This window comes from Wyeomyia smithii, chromosome 2 (genome assembly GCF_029784165.1).
Source record: "Wyeomyia smithii strain HCP4-BCI-WySm-NY-G18 chromosome 2, ASM2978416v1, whole genome shotgun sequence".
Lineage (NCBI taxonomy): Eukaryota > Metazoa > Arthropoda > Insecta > Diptera > Culicidae > Wyeomyia > Wyeomyia smithii.
This window is the reverse complement of record NC_073695.1, coordinates 278,013,399-278,031,967: the sequence shown is the minus strand read 5'-3', so window position 1 is coordinate 278,031,967 and position 18,569 is coordinate 278,013,399. Positions and strand designations below refer to the sequence as shown.

The following is an 18,569-nucleotide window of genomic DNA, read 5'->3' as shown; positions in this document are numbered from 1 at the left end:
ATTAAATATTCATGAAGCAGGAAGAGGGAGAGCTCGAGCGAGACAGGGTGATTGGTTCTGTCGTACGCAAATGGAGATTTATGGGCCAATTCAAAGTTCCCGTTTGAAGTTAAATGTGTGGTGCAGAAATTCAGTGAGTACAGTCTCTGGGTTTAGTTAAGTTAAAATCAATATTCAACCCAGTTTATTGTGTGTGGAAATTCGCGCTTGTGATTTAACCTTAAATTAATCTTTCTACTGCCGGGATACATTTTCACTTAATAGCCATTGTCACCGCTCGAGGTGTGGTCAGATTAAAGAAGCCACTTATACACAGGACAACCTGAACACTGTTTTATGACCAAAACGCGTGTCCTTTCTCAATTCTTCCTAACGAATGATGATAAAGTTCAGATTCTACGATGGTTATCCCACAAAAAGCAATCGAAAGACCACCCTCTTCTGTTGACTTATACGTGGATATAATACCGAACGTTAAAACAGTGTCACCAAGTCGTACTAGAGTTAATGATTTGTTGATAGAGGAAAATATTTACCAACAATTAACGGCATTCCAGTAGCCGCCGCGCGAGTGTCAGCTGGGTGCCGCCGACTTCCGTGAATGATCACCATTAGTCGATAACCGAGCATGAGCCGGATTTAGATCAGGATTCCGGATGTCCCCCAGCGAGTGTGTGTGTGTGTGTGAATGTCGTCGTTACGATACGCCGATATTGCCACTGCCATTGTCGCCACCGCCGGACAACGGTTTTTATTGCAGGTCATCTATCAAGCTTATTATTTTTATATTGCATTCCCATTTGCGTGCTCTCTGTTGACCGACGGTAAAGGGATCCAGTAATATTTATTATGTTTTTACACCGCTCAGCTAAACGGCCTTAATTACGAATGTTTTATTGAAAAAATAGAGAGCAAGAGGGGGTAATTGAACTTGCTGCCGTTGGGTTAGTAATTTGGTATCGAGCATGTTGTCAACGAGGTTTTATTTATAATTGTGGTTATGTTAAGCAAATGATTAGTAAATGTTCATTATTAGTTAAAAAATTTGTTCAATTGTTTAGTTTTCAAGTTTAATTTTATTTACATAAACAATTTTATTGGTTTTGTTTGAACACTATTACAGGTTAAAATCTCTTATCTTGAATAAAAATAAAATATGTTTAGAATGTATTCCAGTTCACATTATTGCTTATCCCAATCTAGATCCCAAAACAAAGATTGCCAGATTCGGAATAAGTTTCGCAAATTAATTCCCCCAAGCTGCAATTCGCAACTATCCGAGCAGCAGTGCGGTGCATTTTTGTTCCAATTTCTATTCCATTATTCCACGGAAAATAGCGTGAAAAACGGAAATTAGTGTTCTGATTCGCAGCAGCGGCAATGCGGCGCTCATTTCGTCACACAAACAAAAGGAAGCGCGCGTTTGAGCGAAAGATATAAAATTTCATCCCATTTTTGGATGGACAGCCATTGTTTGTTTACCATGGCACTTCGCTTACCTTACCCCCCACCCCCCCTGCAACGCTTGTGCTGTGATGTTGGCTTTCTTCCTCCAGAGCGGAGACGGATTTTCGCTTTGTGGCTTTTCCGGCGTTGATTTGCTCCCGCTTTTACCACGCTCGGGGAACGAAGCTCGCAAAAAACTGCAACTGTCAGCCGAAATCAAATCTTTCCGCTGGTAATGGCGATGACAAGCTGATACAAAACCACCGGAAATGAGCAAGATGGATTTTGTTGTGGTGAAATTTTGTGTTTTGCGGTTCGATAGATATGAATTAAAAACGATGTCATCTTGCAGTTTTCGCCGCTCATTGTGGCCCTTCTTCCGCGTCCTCCGCATGCTGAAGTGTAAAACATTGTGTCTAACGGTTTACTTGGTGTTGAACAGAATTTATCCTCACTAGTCAGGAGCTGCGCCACTTCTCTGCCACGCCCGCGGTAAGAATTATGATGCCGTTTATAAATTATGCTTCCCATTTCATCGCTTTCATACTGAACCCGTTATGAAACTGCGAGGAATCCTTTACTTCCTACGAACGGCTGCGTATAAATAGAAGAGTCTCGCCGGGCTCGTCTTTTTACGAAGTTTTATGAAGCTCATCTACGTATGTATATTGACGTAATATTACATTACATGAGTAGGGGAGTTCTGCTCGGTGCCTGGAAACCAAACCCGGTAGACAATTCGACAGACAGGAGTACAAGGTTAACGTCTAACTCGATTATTAATAGCTGCGAAGGTGCACGCGTTCGGAGGCATCCTCGCTCGGAGGCCACACCGAATGGGTGCCAAAGATATATTCCTCTGTTATTTTTTTCCAGTTCGATGATCAAGTAACGCGCATTGCACACCGCAGGTTTTGTTCTAGACAGTTGTTAGCATCAGACGGTTGTAAATATTTATGGTATACAAAGCAGTACACCCCCGGGTCGTTTTATTGCACTAATTTGTATGGTGAACAGGTCATAATTGTAATTGGCACCAGGTGAGGCTTTGGGGATATAACGAAGCAAGGAAAACGTCAGCAGTAGGATGTACATCTCTGACAGAATTTCAACGTTGAAGTTCTCAATAAACACTGGATGCTAAAAGTGTGAGTATGTTTGAATACAAGGAATTGTTTATTTCAATGCGATTCTAGCATTCTCCTTCATTTTTCATTTCCAATTTTCTCAACGTACCCACCAAAATGACATGATTCTGAGGTTTTCAATTTATGACCGATTTTGGACCCGTAACTAGATTGAAAATTTTGTTTGTATTTAGTATACGGGTTCCCGTAAATTCGGATCTCCTGGTTTGGACGGTATTTATCCTGTACTGCTACAGAATGTTTTTATGCTGTACTACCATATTCCGGGAGCGTGGGGACAAGTATGAACTATTTTCATCCCGAAGGCCAATAAAAGAAATAAAACATTGCCAAAATCTTTTAAGACAATAACCTTGTCGTCAGTCCTTCTTAAAACAATGGAAAAAATTATCGGTGAACACATCAAGTCATCATATCTATCTAGAACTCCTCAAAAAAATCACAGGAGGGTTGTGTGCAAAGCCACGACCGCAAGGTTGAAGTAGAATACTTTTACACAGCTCTACTTACGGCTGTACATTAACCTACGGCCGGATTTACTGGAGTAAGTGTTGGCAAATGCATCTACCGCTAATACCGCCGCTATCGTAAGTTTCATGTGGGAAATAATATCAACAACGAAATATGACGCGCGTCTAAGCACACCCGAACTGTTTCGCCGTGCTGCTTCCATTTACTTCCTTGTAACATCCGCCTCATGGAAGTACCGGCAGCACCTACCGCTGAGGCTGTTACCATACTGCTACTGGTACCCAAAACTATTAACTCTCCAACTTAATTTGAAGAGTAGTTTTGTTTGTCCTCAAAAGAACAAATATTCAATTCCAAATCGGATATAATGCAATCGCATCTCTGTAATATTACCGACAGTAATATTCTTCTGAACAAAATGATCCAACTTTTCCATTAGAGGAAGTGCCGGCTGATGTACGGCAAAAATCTCGCCCGACCGCTCGCGTTGGCGTTCGTTCTCAGGCAAAGGCCTGAGACGTGGTAACCAACCACAGGGCAAGTGATTTGTTTAATTTGACGGCAGCCACAGGCGCAACCCGGAGGTCCATCCAGCTTATCTTCCGACTAATGAATGTAGCTAGTTTTCCCAGAAACACTCTTTTATAGCCGAAGGGTGCTACGAAATAGGCCACGCCTTTCAGTTCAGTTGTTCCATTCCGTAATGTTCTTCAGACAAATTATTTCACAACTCGCATATGATTTTTGTATCCAGCGAATAAACACCGATGGTGCTCTCACACACGCAACGGTTCTAACCCGTATCTTATTGCGATTTGTAACATCAAGCGATTTCATTTGCTCGCTGTTGCGTGTTGCATCATGTTGCAACTTGGCAGCTGGGAGACGACGAAATTCTGTTCATGCTGATTGATTGAATCGACTTTATATTAGCTCTGCATAGTCGAACTAACTGCTTTTGTGAATGCGTACTAACAGGGCAGTTTATTATTCAAAGTCGGTTATGCTGATCGCAGCCTTTGCGCTGCCCCTGCCGTGGGGCGTTTACTAAATAAAGTAAAAATTAGACAACTACAACAGAATTTGATTACATCCCGCACAGAATGTCCGCTTGTGTTGATGACAGAAAATTATTCTCCTTCAATTACTTGTTTATTTGCCTTGAAAATGCATTTTGCGGTTCAAAATCGGTTGCTGATCGCAACCTTTGAGCTGCCCTAACAGGGAGGCAATTAAGATACACGGACAACATGCACTGTGGAAGCTCTTTCACATTCAGTGAATTAGACGGGCGCGACAGATTTAAATTGCTAGGATCCAACACAGAATGCTTGCTTACGTTGTCAAAAAATTATTAACTTTCAATGACTTGTTTATTTGCCTTGAAAAAGGCATTTTGATGTTCAAAATTGGATTTCCTGATGGCAATCTTCACGCTGCCCCAACACGGGGAAATAATGGCAGTCTGGCGACAAACGCTGAGAAAAACCGCGCTGCTCCTGAGACGTGGTGACCAACCACAGGGCTAGTGCTGCTGCTAAGGAAGGGCGACTGCTGTTGTCGCTGTCTAGAACTATTATGAGCGGCTTCGGTTGAAACAGGCTCTTATATAGGCCAAATAGCATGTTATAAATTGCAAGGTATATGATTCTGTCGACCGTGCTTGGGAAGCAATCATATAACGACCAATCAGAGGTCGAATTTTTCGTTTTGACAAGGTTTGACTACTTTCAATAGTACAATAGTGCGAATAATAAAATTACGATTATCTTCTTTTGGGAAGAATCTTAGAAGATTTTCCAATCTATTGCTGCAAGAACGAAGAAAATCCATCGAATACTAACCGATTTATTAGCATTTGAAATTGGACATATTTTTCACTTTTTTCGGTTTTAGATTTTCATTTCACATCCCTATGTAGCCGAACTTCCTGAGAGAAGTATTCTACTTCAAAAAAAAATTCAATTTGCATATCAGAAGGATGAATCGACTGTGACAACCCTTTATACCATTGTTACAAAATTGAAGAAGTTCTTTGCAGGAAAAGAAGTTTCACTTACAGCATTGCTTGAAATACAAGGAGCATTTGACAATTGATCTCATGACTTAAGAGCCAGTTCGCGAGAGGCGCAACCGCATGTTGTTTTGATGTTCTCCGATTGGGCTGAAATTTTCAGCGTTTGTTTGTCCATTCAAGGTAGGATGTTTTGCAAAATTTCAATTTTTTTCATTGAGGTTAAATGGGATAAAACGGCTCTTGGAAATGATATGTCCGAAAACGTCCCAATACTAAAAAGTGCAATAACTCCTGCTAGACTTGATGAATTTTCCTAAAAATTTGTGGTATTATTCTATACTAAGAGTACTTCAAAACACATGGTCACAATATATGGCAATGAGGTAAATTGACGAAAAAAACGCATTTTTCTTTTAAAAATTGTCAATTTTCAGGGTCATCCTACTCTTCTCAACATCGCTAGAAAAAATATCTGAATATGGCGTTTTGTAAAGCAACTCAAGAGCTTTAATGTCATGTATAAGCCAAGTGTGCCAAATGGGGTAAAACGGCCCTAGAAGGTTTTTTTTTTTAAAACCGTCAAACCGTCAATTATAGTTCCTGCTAGACTTAACAGATTTTATTGAAAATTTGGGTTATCACTGTACCTTACCAGAACTACCTACTTTACCAGAAGATACGCAATTTGGGATAAAATGTTCCTTGAAGTTTTTCCTTCGAAAAAAGCCGTCAAATCACCAAAACTGCAAGATTTTGGGTTAGACTTGATAGATTTACTGAAAATGTAGATTATTACTCTAAGTTAATACGAACTTAAGGGCAAGATGACTAAGGGGCCATCCACATACCACGTGGACAGATTTTTGACGATTTTTAAGCCGTGGACAAATGCCATATAAATTCTTTTTTTTTTGTAAGGACCGGGGACATTACACAAACCCCCCCTCTCCCCCAAGCTGTCCACGTGGTATGTGGATGGCATCTAATACGAACTTAAGGGCAAGATGATTCCAGAGTGTTGGCCAAAAAATCATATTACTCTGGTTGCTGTTGTATCAATAAAAATGAACAATCATTTAAAAAAATCACGAATTCGAACACTAATGCTTTACAATTTATATTCATGATGTTCTTCAACTTTGTAGATTTATCGGCTTAATCAGTCCGTGTATAGAAGCAAAAACGATTTTTTGTTTCTTAATAAGACAGTTTCGGTGACTTTATTTAAAATAAAGTCACCGAAACTGTCGGATTAAGAAACAAAAAATCGTTTTTGCTTCTATACAAGGGCTGATTAAGCTGATAAATCTACAAAATTAACTGCTACAGTCGACAAACAAACGATGTTCTTCCACGTTCATCAAAGCACCATCTTCCTTTACACTAAGTTTGCCTACATAAATATTGCAGGGAATCGTGCAAATAACGATTTTATTTGCTACACGGATAAGTAGGAACTCGGTTGGAAATTTTTATTTTCGCAACCGTCATATCGATAATATCTTTTACCTTGTTTGATGCTTTTTTTGAAGTCAAGGGAAACTTTAGTCCTTATTAGTAAATTTCCAAAAGATGCATCTGGATATTATGTCAAATAAAAGCTCTGTAGTCTATTCATGAAATGCTAACTTCGGGTTCTGGACCCATGTGACCATGCGTTTTGAAGTACTCTTAGTGTAGAATAATACCACAAATTTTTAGAAAAATCCATCAAGTCTAGCAGGAGTTATTGCACTTTTTAATATTTGGACGTTTTTGGACATATCGTTTTCAATGGCCGTTTTAGCCCATTTAACCTCAATGAAAAAAATTGAAATTCTGCAAAACATCCTACCTTGAATAAACAACAAACGCTGAAAATTTCAGCTCAATCGGAGAACATCAAAACAACGTCCCTCAGAAAGGCGGTTGCGGCTCTTGCGAACTGGCTTTTAATGACTGCGGCTATAAAGAAGCATGGTTTCGATAATTGCATTTTTCATTAGATTGACGTTATATCGAGAGAAATATCAGCCATCTTTGGAAGCTCTTACATAAGTGTAAAAGCAGTGTGTGTTAAATAGAAAAAAACTGCTCGTGCAAAAGTTTTACGCTGATACCGCAAAAGAATTGAGTGAGTTCTCCATAGAACTGCAAAAACCAAAACAACTCGCTCCAACAGCAAAACAAATAAACCCAAAATCAAAACCACGCCTGTACAAATGCTGCCGCCGAAACAAGTTCCCCACCGGCAGCAACAGAATGCGGTGCATCCACCAATCCTCGACTTCGAACCCATCTAGTTCCCCAGTCCACATAAGATGGTCCCCATATGAAGGAGCGTCCAAAATCACTATAATGTGATTTTCATATTTAGAATGTGTTTTGCTTCAAATGGTGAGTCGACAACTTGGAAGGAGCGTCAAACTTAGCTCCGGTCCTCACAAGTTCCCATCTCGCGCCTCCACGAGTCATATAATACAATAGACTACCAGTTAAAACATGGACACAACTGGTTGGCGTTGCCTGGGCAATGTTGTCATCCGACAATAGCTAAGTGAGAAGGTGCGACGCAATCGTTGGGGCGGTAACCATATCTCGGCGGTAGAGGAAATGCTTCGCCAACCCGAGCGTCTGTCCACCAAGATGGTGCGGCTCGAAACAGCGTCTGATCTCCATGTTAGGAGCGGCTGATCAACGTCCTGGTGTCAGCGTGGGACTCTAATCAGAGCTGACACGATGGCCCTCCGGCGAGACAGGGGGCTGGGGAAGGCCCAACAAGCCGCCCCGAAAAACACCAAATGTTGCAAATATCGAAGAAGTTAATACGGATCGGAACAATCGGCACAGACCTAGGCGACGAAATAAGGACCACGATTGGAAACTCGGTACATGGAACTGCAGATCGTTAGGCTTTCACGGCTGCGACAGGATCATATATGATGAATTAAATCCACGCAACTTCGAAATCGTAGCACTGCAGGAACTTTGCTGGTTGGGACAGAAGGTATGGAAAAGCGGACATCGAGAGGCTACCTTTTATCAGAGCTGTGGCACTACCAACGAGCTTGGAACGGGCTTTATAGTGCTGGGTAGGATGCGCCAACGCGTGATCGGGTGGCAGCCGATCAGTGCAAGGATGTGTAAGTTGAGAATTAAGGGCCAGTTCTTCAACTACAGCATCATCAACGTGCACTGCCCACACGAAGGAAGAGCCGACGATGAGAAAGAAGCGTTCTATGCGCAGCTGGAGCAGGTGTATGATAGCTGTCCGCAACGGGACGTTAAGATCGTCATCGGTGATATGAACGCTCAGATAGGACGGGAGGCAATGTGCAGACCGGTGATAGGGCCGAATAGCCTGCACGCCGCATCAAATGATAACGGCCAACGATGTGTGAACTTTGCAGCCTCCCGCGGTATGGTAGTCAGAAGCACCTTCTTTCCCCGCAAAGACATCCACAAAGCCACATAGAGATCACCTGACTTACAAGTGGAGAACCAAATCGACCACGTTCTAATCGATGGTAAATTCTTCTCTGACGTCATCAACGTTCGCACCTACCGCAGTGATTCGGTCCATTACCTTGTTGCAGTATGCATGCGCTCAAAACTTTCGACGGTGCGCAACACGTGTCAAAGCCGCCCACCGCGACCAAACATCGGGCAACTACGGGACGCCGAGGTTGCACGGGAGTACGCGCAGCAGCTGGAAGCAGCATTACCAACGGAAGAGCAGCTTGGCGCAGCTACTCTTGAAGATGGCTGGAGGGACATTCGATCAGCCATAGGTAGTACTGCTGAAGCGGCGCTTGGTACTATGGCTCCGAACAGGAGAAACAACTGGTTTGACGACGAGTGCAAACAGTTAGTGGAAGAGAAGAATGCAGCACGAGTGAGAATGCTGCAACACCAAACGAGGGCGAACGTGGAGCGCTACCGACGCGCACGGAACAGGCAAAACTCGGTCTTGCGGAAGAAAAAGCGCCAGGAGGAAGATCGAGATCGCGAGGCGATGGAGGTACTGTACCGTGCGAATGACACACGAAAGTTCTACGAGAAGCTGAACTGTTCCCGCAAAGGCTATGTGCCACAAGCCGACATGTGCAGTGACCTGGGCGGCAACTTTCTCACGAACAAGTGTGAGGTGATTGACAGGTGGAAGCAGTACTACGATGAGCACATTAATGGCGATGTAGCAGAGGACGACGACGGAGTGGTAGTAGATCTCGGTGTACGCGCAGATGACGACAGAACCCCAGCCCCTGACCTCCAGGAGGTTAGAGAGAAGATCGGCCGGCTGAAAAACAATAAAGCCGCTGGAGCTGACCAACTCCCCAGCGAGCTGTTAAAACACGGTGGTGAATCACTGGCTAAGGCGCTACACTGGGTTATTGCCAAGATTTGGGAGGAGGTAGAACCGGAGGAGTGGATGGAGGGTACAGTGTGCCCCATCTACAAAAAAGGCGACAAGTTGGATTGCTGCAACTACCGCGCAATCACGTTGCTGAACGCCGCCAAGAAGGTACTCTCTCAAATTCTGTGCCGTCGACTATCACCGTTTGCAAGGGAATTCGTGGGGCAATACCAAGCGGGATTTATGGGTGCCCGCGCCACCACGGACCAAATATTCGCGGTACGGCAGGTCCTACAGAAGTGCCGTGAGTATAACGTGCCCACACATTACTTGTTCATCGATTTTAAATCGGCATACGACACAATCGTTCGAGATCAGCTATGGCAGATTATGCACGATTACGGCTTTCCGGATAAACTGACACGGTTGGTCAAGTCGACGATGGATCGGGTGATGTGCGTAGTTCGAGTTTCGGGGACACTCTCGAGTCCCTTCGAATCTCGAAGAGGGTTACGGCAAGATGATGGATTATCGTGCTTGCTATTCAACATCGCTTTGGAAGGTGTGATACGTAGGGCTGGTATCGACACGAGTGGCACGATTTTTAGAAGGTCTGTTCAGTTCTTTGGCTTCGCCGATGACATTAATATTGTTGCACGAAACCTTGAAAAGATGACGGAGACGTACATCAGACTGAAGGCTGAAGCCGGACGAATTGGACTGGCCATAAACGCATTGAAGACCAAGTACATGAGAGGAAGAGGTTCCAGAGAAGACAGCGTCAACCTCCCGCCACGAATTCATATTAGCGGTGATGAAATCGAGGTGGTAGACGAGTTCGTGTACCTGGGCTCACTGGTGACTGCTGACAACGACACCAGCAGAGAAATTCGTTGACGCCTTATGGCAGGATATCGTGCCTACTTTGGACTCCGGAGGACGCTCCGCTCAAATAAAATCCGCCGCCGCACGAAGTTAACCATCTACAAAACACTGATCAGACCGGTAGTCCTCTACGGCCACGAAACCTGGACGATGCTCGTGGAGGACCAACGCGCCCTTGGGGTTTTCGCACGAAAGGTGCTGCGTACCATCTGTGGTGGAGTGCAGATGGAAGATGGATCATGGCGGAGGCGGATGAACCACGAGTTGCATCAGCTGCTGGGAGAACCACTCATCGTTCAAACGGCGAAAATCGGGAGACTACGGTGGGCTGGGCATGTCGTTAGGATGTCGGACGACAACCCGGTGAAAATGGTTTTGAGCACATCATTTTGTAGTTTTTGATCTGTATTTTCATAATTTCTCAATAAAATCTTGAAACATAGAACAGTTCATGTTGAAAATCGCCTCCAAAGTGACCTTCCTCAAAAAATCTTAATAAAGCTGTTATGTTATGCTTGCATTTTTTTTCCTGTTGGGTACATTTTCCACAGCGACCAGAGATTTGATCTTTTGTGGCGGGCCCCTATTTGATGTAAGCTTCATCAGGGTGTTGTACCACTATTAGGTTGAATGGTTTCCACTTTCTGAATATAGGCATCGTCCCAATAAGGTATTATTGAACGAATAAAGTTCACTGCCTTATAGGGAGAAGTCATTCAGATATCTAATGGTTGTATTAGGTGTTTATCAAAGAATTGCTTCCTCTTTTGAAAGAGTGTTTCACAGTCACATAATAAATGTTCTGAGGTTTCTTTATTATTGGGTTACAAAAGCGACAGGCATCATTTTGCAATTTACCTATCTGTTCAAAGTCATATTTACTTGGGCAGTGTCCCGTTACAAGGCCACTGAAGGTACATAAGTCTTTTTTTGAGATACTGAGCAATCGCTGGGTTACTGTTTTTTGGGGTGCAATAAATTTTTTCGATTGTCGAGCTGAATTATTGTTTTTCCAAAATGTTTTCTATCATTGATTTTTCCCACTTCTTAAGTTCCATTTAGAGGGCACATTCTGAGATCCCACAAAACGGTTCTGGCCCTATGAACAACTGCATTGATCCATTTTTCGCCAACAGATCAGCTTTTTCATTCCCTTCAATGCCGCAATGCCCAGGTACCCAGAATAAGTTTACTCTACTATTTCTAGCCACCTGCTGTAGCAATCAAATGCAATACCATACTAATTTCGTAGAACAGGAAACGGATTTCAGTGCTTTTAGTGCAGCTTGACTATCCGAAATGTTATGTTTGCATACAATTGAAAGCTTATTGTATTAGCTTCCTAAAACTGAAAGAGTAATTGAATTTAACCCTACAGAGTCAACCGTAGGCCACGTAGAAAATAAGCGAAATTTTCCTAATTTTGACCTTCAAAAACATTAAAAGTGAGCACTTGAAAACACAGTTCCTGATATTGTGCCTGAAGGCCCTGCTCGTGCTCTTCAGAAATCAATGTTAAAAGTTTGCGGAAAAGTTGTGTTTTTTTAGTAAAGATGATTGAAAGTTCCTCATTTTTCATATAAATTTTGAATTTTTGAATGATTTATCAAGAAAAGACGAATTATATCGTACCAATTTGGTCCAAAACACATCGACAAAACGTAAAATTAATATAATTATTCGTTTGTATACACTGTGGATGTTTAGGACGAACAGATGGCAGCACATTACTAATCTTGCTTGCCTACCCGTAGTGTAATGATTTTGGGCAGCATATGACATTAGTTTTTTCATGCTGGTTTGTTCAGCTCGGTTCACGGTGCAAATTATATTTTTATTTCGACTGTTTCCGCTTACAATTCTGATAAATGGACTCCCCGCAGCTAAAAACTTCTTCACTTTATAATAAACCGCCCAAATGTAACGATCGCGTTTGAAGTTTGTAATTTTTATACCGGAAATAATTGAGATACCCTCAAATACAGAGAATAAAGTGTACTGGTTCAACTGGAGAAATAATACGTAAGACTAATGAAAGCGGAACTGCCTAATCCATCATTCCGTCCAGTTCCAGAGAGCAGCTTCGCACTTGGACTATAGACGATGACTCGAGAGATGAGAATATTACTCTATTGTAATGGCCAAGTTCTTCAGTTACAACCTCAATTCCATCAACATCAACAATATTACGAACGCAACGGAGATCGACGCATTTCGAAGAACCACGGTAACTTCTCACATGTGAAGAAAACCCTGGAAAGCCGCCTCACTGCGCTACGGGCGCAGAATACAGCTCCCTGCGATGTATACGCTTCCAAGGATACAGCTGTCCGTGCGAAAAACGAGAGGTTCTTCAACGACCTAATCGCAACACGTCATTCGTGAACACTCAACTTGTCAGTCGTGAACAAGGGCGCGGCTTCTGGTCTCTTCGTGCCAGGGTCGGTGGTTGATGGGTAGTATTACCCACTCGGAAAATTTCGCTGTGAGACTTACCCTCACGGAATTATCGGACGAAACCAAAAAAATGTAATGTTTTCTATGTTCGAAACTTCAAATTGCCGCGCAAATGTGCGAGCGACCGCTTTTTGATGGATATCGTTGAGCGAGAAGTTATAAAGCCACAGATTTTATGCATTTCTAAGCGATTTGCTATCAAACAAAATTACGATTTCGAAAACTTCGAGAGCTATTCTCGTGCATTTTTTTTCATTGGTCGAAAAAGTGAGACTTTCACGACTTTTAGTGAAACCTTACCAGAAGTCCGATTGTGCTCAAATTTTCGATAGAGACTTTTTTCGAGAAGACAAAACCCCAATGATTGCATTGCACGAAAGTTGCCGTTTTTCATGGGTTTACCTTCACACGCACTGACGAAACTACCCATTAGGGTGGAGAAAAGTGATCGATTTTCCAGAACCAAGTTTTTTCGGTTCCTTTTGGGGAAAACCTGTTTTGTCTATAACTTTTTCAACAATAAATTTTACAAAGTCGTGAGGGAAGCTTAGTTAAATGAGTAAAATCTTAGAACATTTTGCATTGTTTTGTTTAGACAAAAATCTGATTTTAAGGGGGAGTGTTCCGCAAAAAACTGTATTTTGTCGTGTCCAACGTACAGATAGGGTATCGCAGTATTCAGCAATTGTTTTTCTTGAAAAAAATTTCACGACTTTGCTAAAGGAAGCAATCTGATATATTTAAAATTAGAATAAATATTTTTTACATTTAACTGTTAGGTGGATTGATCAAAAAACCGAAAACGCAAAAAGTAAGGCCTTGTTATATAAAACAATTTTACTGAAAACATTGAGTACAAAAAATCAATTTTTCACAGTCAAATCTAGAACGATCACGATTTTTTAAGTTTAGACCACTGTGCACTGTGGGATTTTCAAATAAATCTTTCCACCAATTGTTAATGTCTTGAAATATAACCCTTGGAATGTGTGGAAACTATTTTGGAAGTTATTTCATAAAATGGTGGTTGAAAAACGTGCTTTACAATAAGTATTTCGTCGGTTTTATATCACTCTTTTGTACTTTACGACCTTCAAAAGGGCATTACTCAAAAATGTACCGTACGATGATTTTGAAATTTTGACCAGAGATTCTGGACGTCATAACGAATCGAATGGTGTACTCAAATTCTTTGGTGCATTTTGTTTTATAATAACGGTCTGTGGGGGCACCGTGGTCACGGTAGAATATGTGAGAGGAATACGGTTCCGCAAGCAAAATTTACTAAATTTGACATAATAGACTATTGAGTTAGACAGATGGAGATCGAAGCAAGCTGTGATCAAGAACGGACGAGAAAATGTTTCTCGTCGAAATATTTTGTCATTTTTTCTAGTTTCTGTGAGTTATAAATCTTGTATCCGGAAGAGGGATGTGTCTACGTTTATTGGATGAAAGCCGTTGTTGTTCCGGTGTGATTTGATTTTGCAAAGACCAGAAAAATAATTGGAAGCGGTAAACCAAAGAAAGTCTGAATTTGGATTCCAGCTTTCTGTCGATAAAAACGGGGTTGAATATGAGAAGGATTTAAATACCTAGTCCTGAAACTGGTGAGAGCGTTCCTTTTTACTTTTTATTTCACTATGTTCAATGTACATGAAGTAAGAATATTTCATGCTACATTAAAACTGCACCTTTTCAGCATCGCCTGAAGAAGTACCGAAAACAAAATTAAAGTAAGGCGTGGTTTGGCAAACATTAATAGGTACATTTGTAAAAATGCAAAAGTAAATGGGTCATTACATGTCAAGTGATCAGGCGAATGCAACGACCCTCTCCGATTCACTTTAAAATGAATAAAATGACTTGTTTTAGGTCGAAACTGAAAAATCCAGAGTTTTGGGTCAATCGGACAACCCACCATATCTCTGCAACGGCGCATATTGCATTTTGTGGACAGGTGATTCTTATGTAAAATTTCCCGCTGAACACATTGGTGATATCAGATTTAGGAAAGAAATTGAGGTGTTTCGAGATAAACGAAGTTTTAGTTTTTAAACGTAAAAATATCAATATTGGCAACACTGTTTGCAAAATTCGATGCCATTCGGTTGTAAATTTAATAACCTTTACAAAAAGTGTCCAATATTGTCTGTAGCTCCTACGGTCTCTGAGATATGATGTTTTTCCAAAACATGGCAGATGTTTTTTGTCAAAAAATACAAAAATGAAAGGCCCCGCAATTGGAGGTGGGTTGTCCGATTGACCCAAAACTCTGATGTTTTCAGTTTCGACCTAAAACAAGTCGTTTCATTCATTTTGAAGCGAAACGGAGAGGGTCGTTGCATTTGCCTGATCACTTAACATGGAATGACTCAAATACGATTTCAAAATAATTTACAGCTGCATACTGGAAAGGTTCATTCATTCGTTATGAATTCTATAATTCTCAGTTCAATCCAGCTCGGCTCGGCTCGGTTTCAGTTCAGATACAATTTAGTTTTAGTTTAGTTAAATTTCAGGTTTTAATTTAGCTAAAGTTCAGTTTCTTGTGAGTAGGTACTACAGACTGCGAAGTGGCAGTCTTCACGGAAATACTTTTTATGAAATTGACATGAAACATCTCCAATAGGTATTTTGTTCGCGTGATAGGCTTTGTGATGCTAAAATTCTGCGTAAAACATAGCATCATCTATCAAAAAGTGACCAGAGCTTATAATACAATTCCTATCCTGTGATGCTCATGGAGATGCAGTGGTACCCGCGGACTCTAAATAAAACGAGCACTATCACCCTTTTCCTTCCCAAGTAGTACAGCTTTTGGACGTGACTGGCGTCGTTATTGGTCAGTTCTTTTACAATTATTTTGCCAATTGAGAACCAATGAAAATTGCTCAATGAGAATGTAATGCTAGTCCCAAGCACCATACATCGGTTCATTTTGCAATTTTGTTTGTTCGACCAATCACGGAGTGCAACTACGGGCAGTCTATCTAAGCTAAGCTAAGCATAATAGACTATGGAGTTAGACGGATGCTCTCAAATGTATGTTATCTCTTCAGATTAAAAGAACAGTTTACTTATTAAAAGAGTATAGTATTATTCTGAGGTGAATAAAATACAGTAGAACCCAAATTTGTTTATCATATCGTAAATAGGCACAGCCCAGGTACTACATTCGGCTTCGGAATTTGACCTTCGGTTTATTCGACGCAAACTTCGCAGCCAACCGTTATAGTGAACAGGACAACTGACTCCTGCATTGTCATCTGACATAGTGTCTGTTTGCGGGTTAGAACCTATCACTCGATAAGAATGTAGATAACGATTCACTATAGGGGAAAGCAGGTAAAAACGGACACCCTATATTATAATTATTAGGTATTGCTTTTTTGTTAGCATAATTATCTTTTTTGCGAAGAAAAAAAGAACATAATAATCTTTGATACTGGTAAACTTTCTCCAGATTTTATGTGTTTTGGATCTTCACGAAATAACTTCAACATGATTGGACTACATCTACAATAAAGTTATAATAACTTACGTTTTCTTGTGTTTTTAGTGTTAGATGGTGGTCTTAAGTTACGCTACGAGTTCAACTCCAACACCATGTGATCAGTTTGAGAGGATGATGTAGGCGAATATTCACGGTCCATATGAAATTTACAAGTGTTCTTTAGAGTGGGTCTAAAATCAGGATTTTGATGACACACACGTACAAGAAATGAAAATTCTATTCAAAAATGCAGATATATACTTTAAAACGAAACGAAAGCGACATCGACTAGTACGTCCAAGAAAATAGTATTGTTTTTCTGTTTATTTGACAGCTTCTGTATTTGACAGTTTGCTCACTGAACATCAACGATGCGTCTTAAAAGTATTGATATCCACGAAAAACAATCTGTCATAAAACATCCTAGTTTGTGAATTATTGAAAGGGTCTATCTTACCCCCACGTGTCCGTCTTAACTTACCTTTCCCTAAATACAACGTCAACCCAATTCTGGGCGTAGTCAAGTCCACTCTTGCTTACGGATTAGTTCGAAAATGAAATATTCGCTCACAGCCAGTTTTGCTATTTTGTAAGTTTTCAAAATGTTCACAAAAATTAGTGTTCTAAATATTTCCTGTATCTTTAGATCAGTGCTTGGGAGTGTTTCAGCTCTGGAAATACGCTGCCGGCAAGGGTACGAGAAGAGTTATGAAATGTGCAAATTGCAAAAATTAGAATTCTCATCCTCTCAAGCTAAATCGCTCAATTTCCCTGTGTTTGCTGGATATGAAATGGTTGAGTGTTCAGTAGATTATCTGTCACCAGAAATAATGGATCGCATGCCATGGATAAGTAAGCTTTCTATAATTCGCGGTACCATCCCGAAGATTTACCTGAAACCAGATTTACTAACCTTAACTGCAAAACAAAGCCAAACAGTCGAAATAGTGATAAGTAGCAATAATAGTTTGACTCGATTGGAAATCAGTTCGAATCATTTAAATGCTATTCCAACCAACATTAGCCAGTTGAAGTCACTTTCATTATTAAACCTAAACAGTAATGAAATCCAGTACTTGAATTTCAGTGATTTCAACGGCATGGATAATCTTACAGAGATAAATCTCTCCTCTAATAAATTATACGCTGTAACATGTGACCGCGAAGTTATGCTCGAAAAATTAGCAACGTTGGATCTGTCGAATAACTTTCTAGTAGAGTTAGATTTTCACCACTGGCAGCTACCTGTCCTGCATACCTTGTCCGTCAAATCAAATAGTTTAAAGGTTATCATCAACTTCGACGAAACTACGTTTCCGAAATTAAAACTCTTTCAATATTCCGAAAACGCATGGGATTGCCGCTGGAGTAATGCGTTCGCATCAACGATGGACAGTATCACTAAACATACCATGCACCAGACTAGCTCACGATACGGAGAATATCGCAAGGAAAGCTTACCTCTCGTGTGCGCTAAACACACTCAACTGAGTGCCAGTCGCTATCGCCAGCTGAATTTGACCGCCATCGATGACGCACAGTTTAAATTTGATAACCCGGAGGAGCTGGAAGAACAGCTTCTTATCATTGTAGAGGACAGCATTAACCATTCTGCAGATATTGGTCTTCTGAAAGAAACAGTCACTGCCCAGCAAACCCAAATTGATGATCTGTTGAAGCAATCCCTCGAACAGCAAACCTTGCTAAGTAAATTGAACGATAAAGTTCAATCTTTGGAAGAGCAGCTGAAGACTTTGAAACTTCCGACAATTTCCAGCAGCTTGCCAGAAAATTTGGCGGAGAAGATAATCCTGGAGGTTTCCTACGTAATAAGGAAAACTATTCGAAACGATCTTTGATTCGCTGTTAAAATCTTCACTGCATTACATAACATATATTTGTAAATCACTCAATGGAGAAACAATTTTTTTTTTTGAATTTTATGTGAAAATTTACCTAGCCATACTTACAGCTTCACCAGCAACGGCGTTCCGGTTCGAGAAGCAAACCTATTAGTCACACTTTTCCAAGCCCAAACACTCAGCCTTATCGAGAATCCGGTGCATAATGGGCAGTAAATTATATCTGATTTATGGGTGTCTCATAAATTTCATATGCGGCGCGGAATCAGAATCGGCATTAAGCAGCAAAATCGAACATCTTCAACGGCTATCCGCCAGCAAGACACAAATTCAATTCCGAGATGTTCTACCTACGGGGACCGCAATTAATCTCTGCAGCTGGTGTCAAGAAAACCAGATTAATAACCGATATCGAGCAGTCCGCTGCTGGGCAGCAGATTGACGTCATAAA

At 41.1% G+C, this 18,569-nt stretch overlaps 1 protein-coding gene across 1 annotated transcript; it reads left to right on the top strand.

The window, feature by feature from the left end:
- The first annotated feature begins 16,765 nt into the window (after window positions 1–16,765).
- On the top strand, window positions 16,766–18,169 carry LOC129724097 (leucine-rich repeats and immunoglobulin-like domains protein 1). Its single transcript, XM_055678720.1, has 2 exons — window positions 16,766–16,845; window positions 16,903–18,169. Exons 1-2 carry the CDS (start codon window positions 16,811–16,813, stop codon window positions 18,113–18,115), a joined length of 1,248 nt encoding a protein of 415 aa, XP_055534695.1. The 5' UTR covers window positions 16,766–16,810; the 3' UTR covers window positions 18,116–18,169.
- Window positions 18,170–18,569: the final 400 nt, after the last annotated feature.

What these genes read in the sequence shown, in the direction of transcription:
- LOC129724097 (XM_055678720.1), top strand. Translation starts at nt 16,811, where the DNA reads ATGAAATATTCGCTCACAGCCAGTTTTGCTATTTT. An exon ending in ACAGCCAGTTTTGCTATTTT is followed by an intron (nt 16,846 to 16,902) that starts GTAAGTTTTCAA and finishes CTGTATCTTTAG; the next exon opens with ATCAGTGCTTGGGAGTGTTT.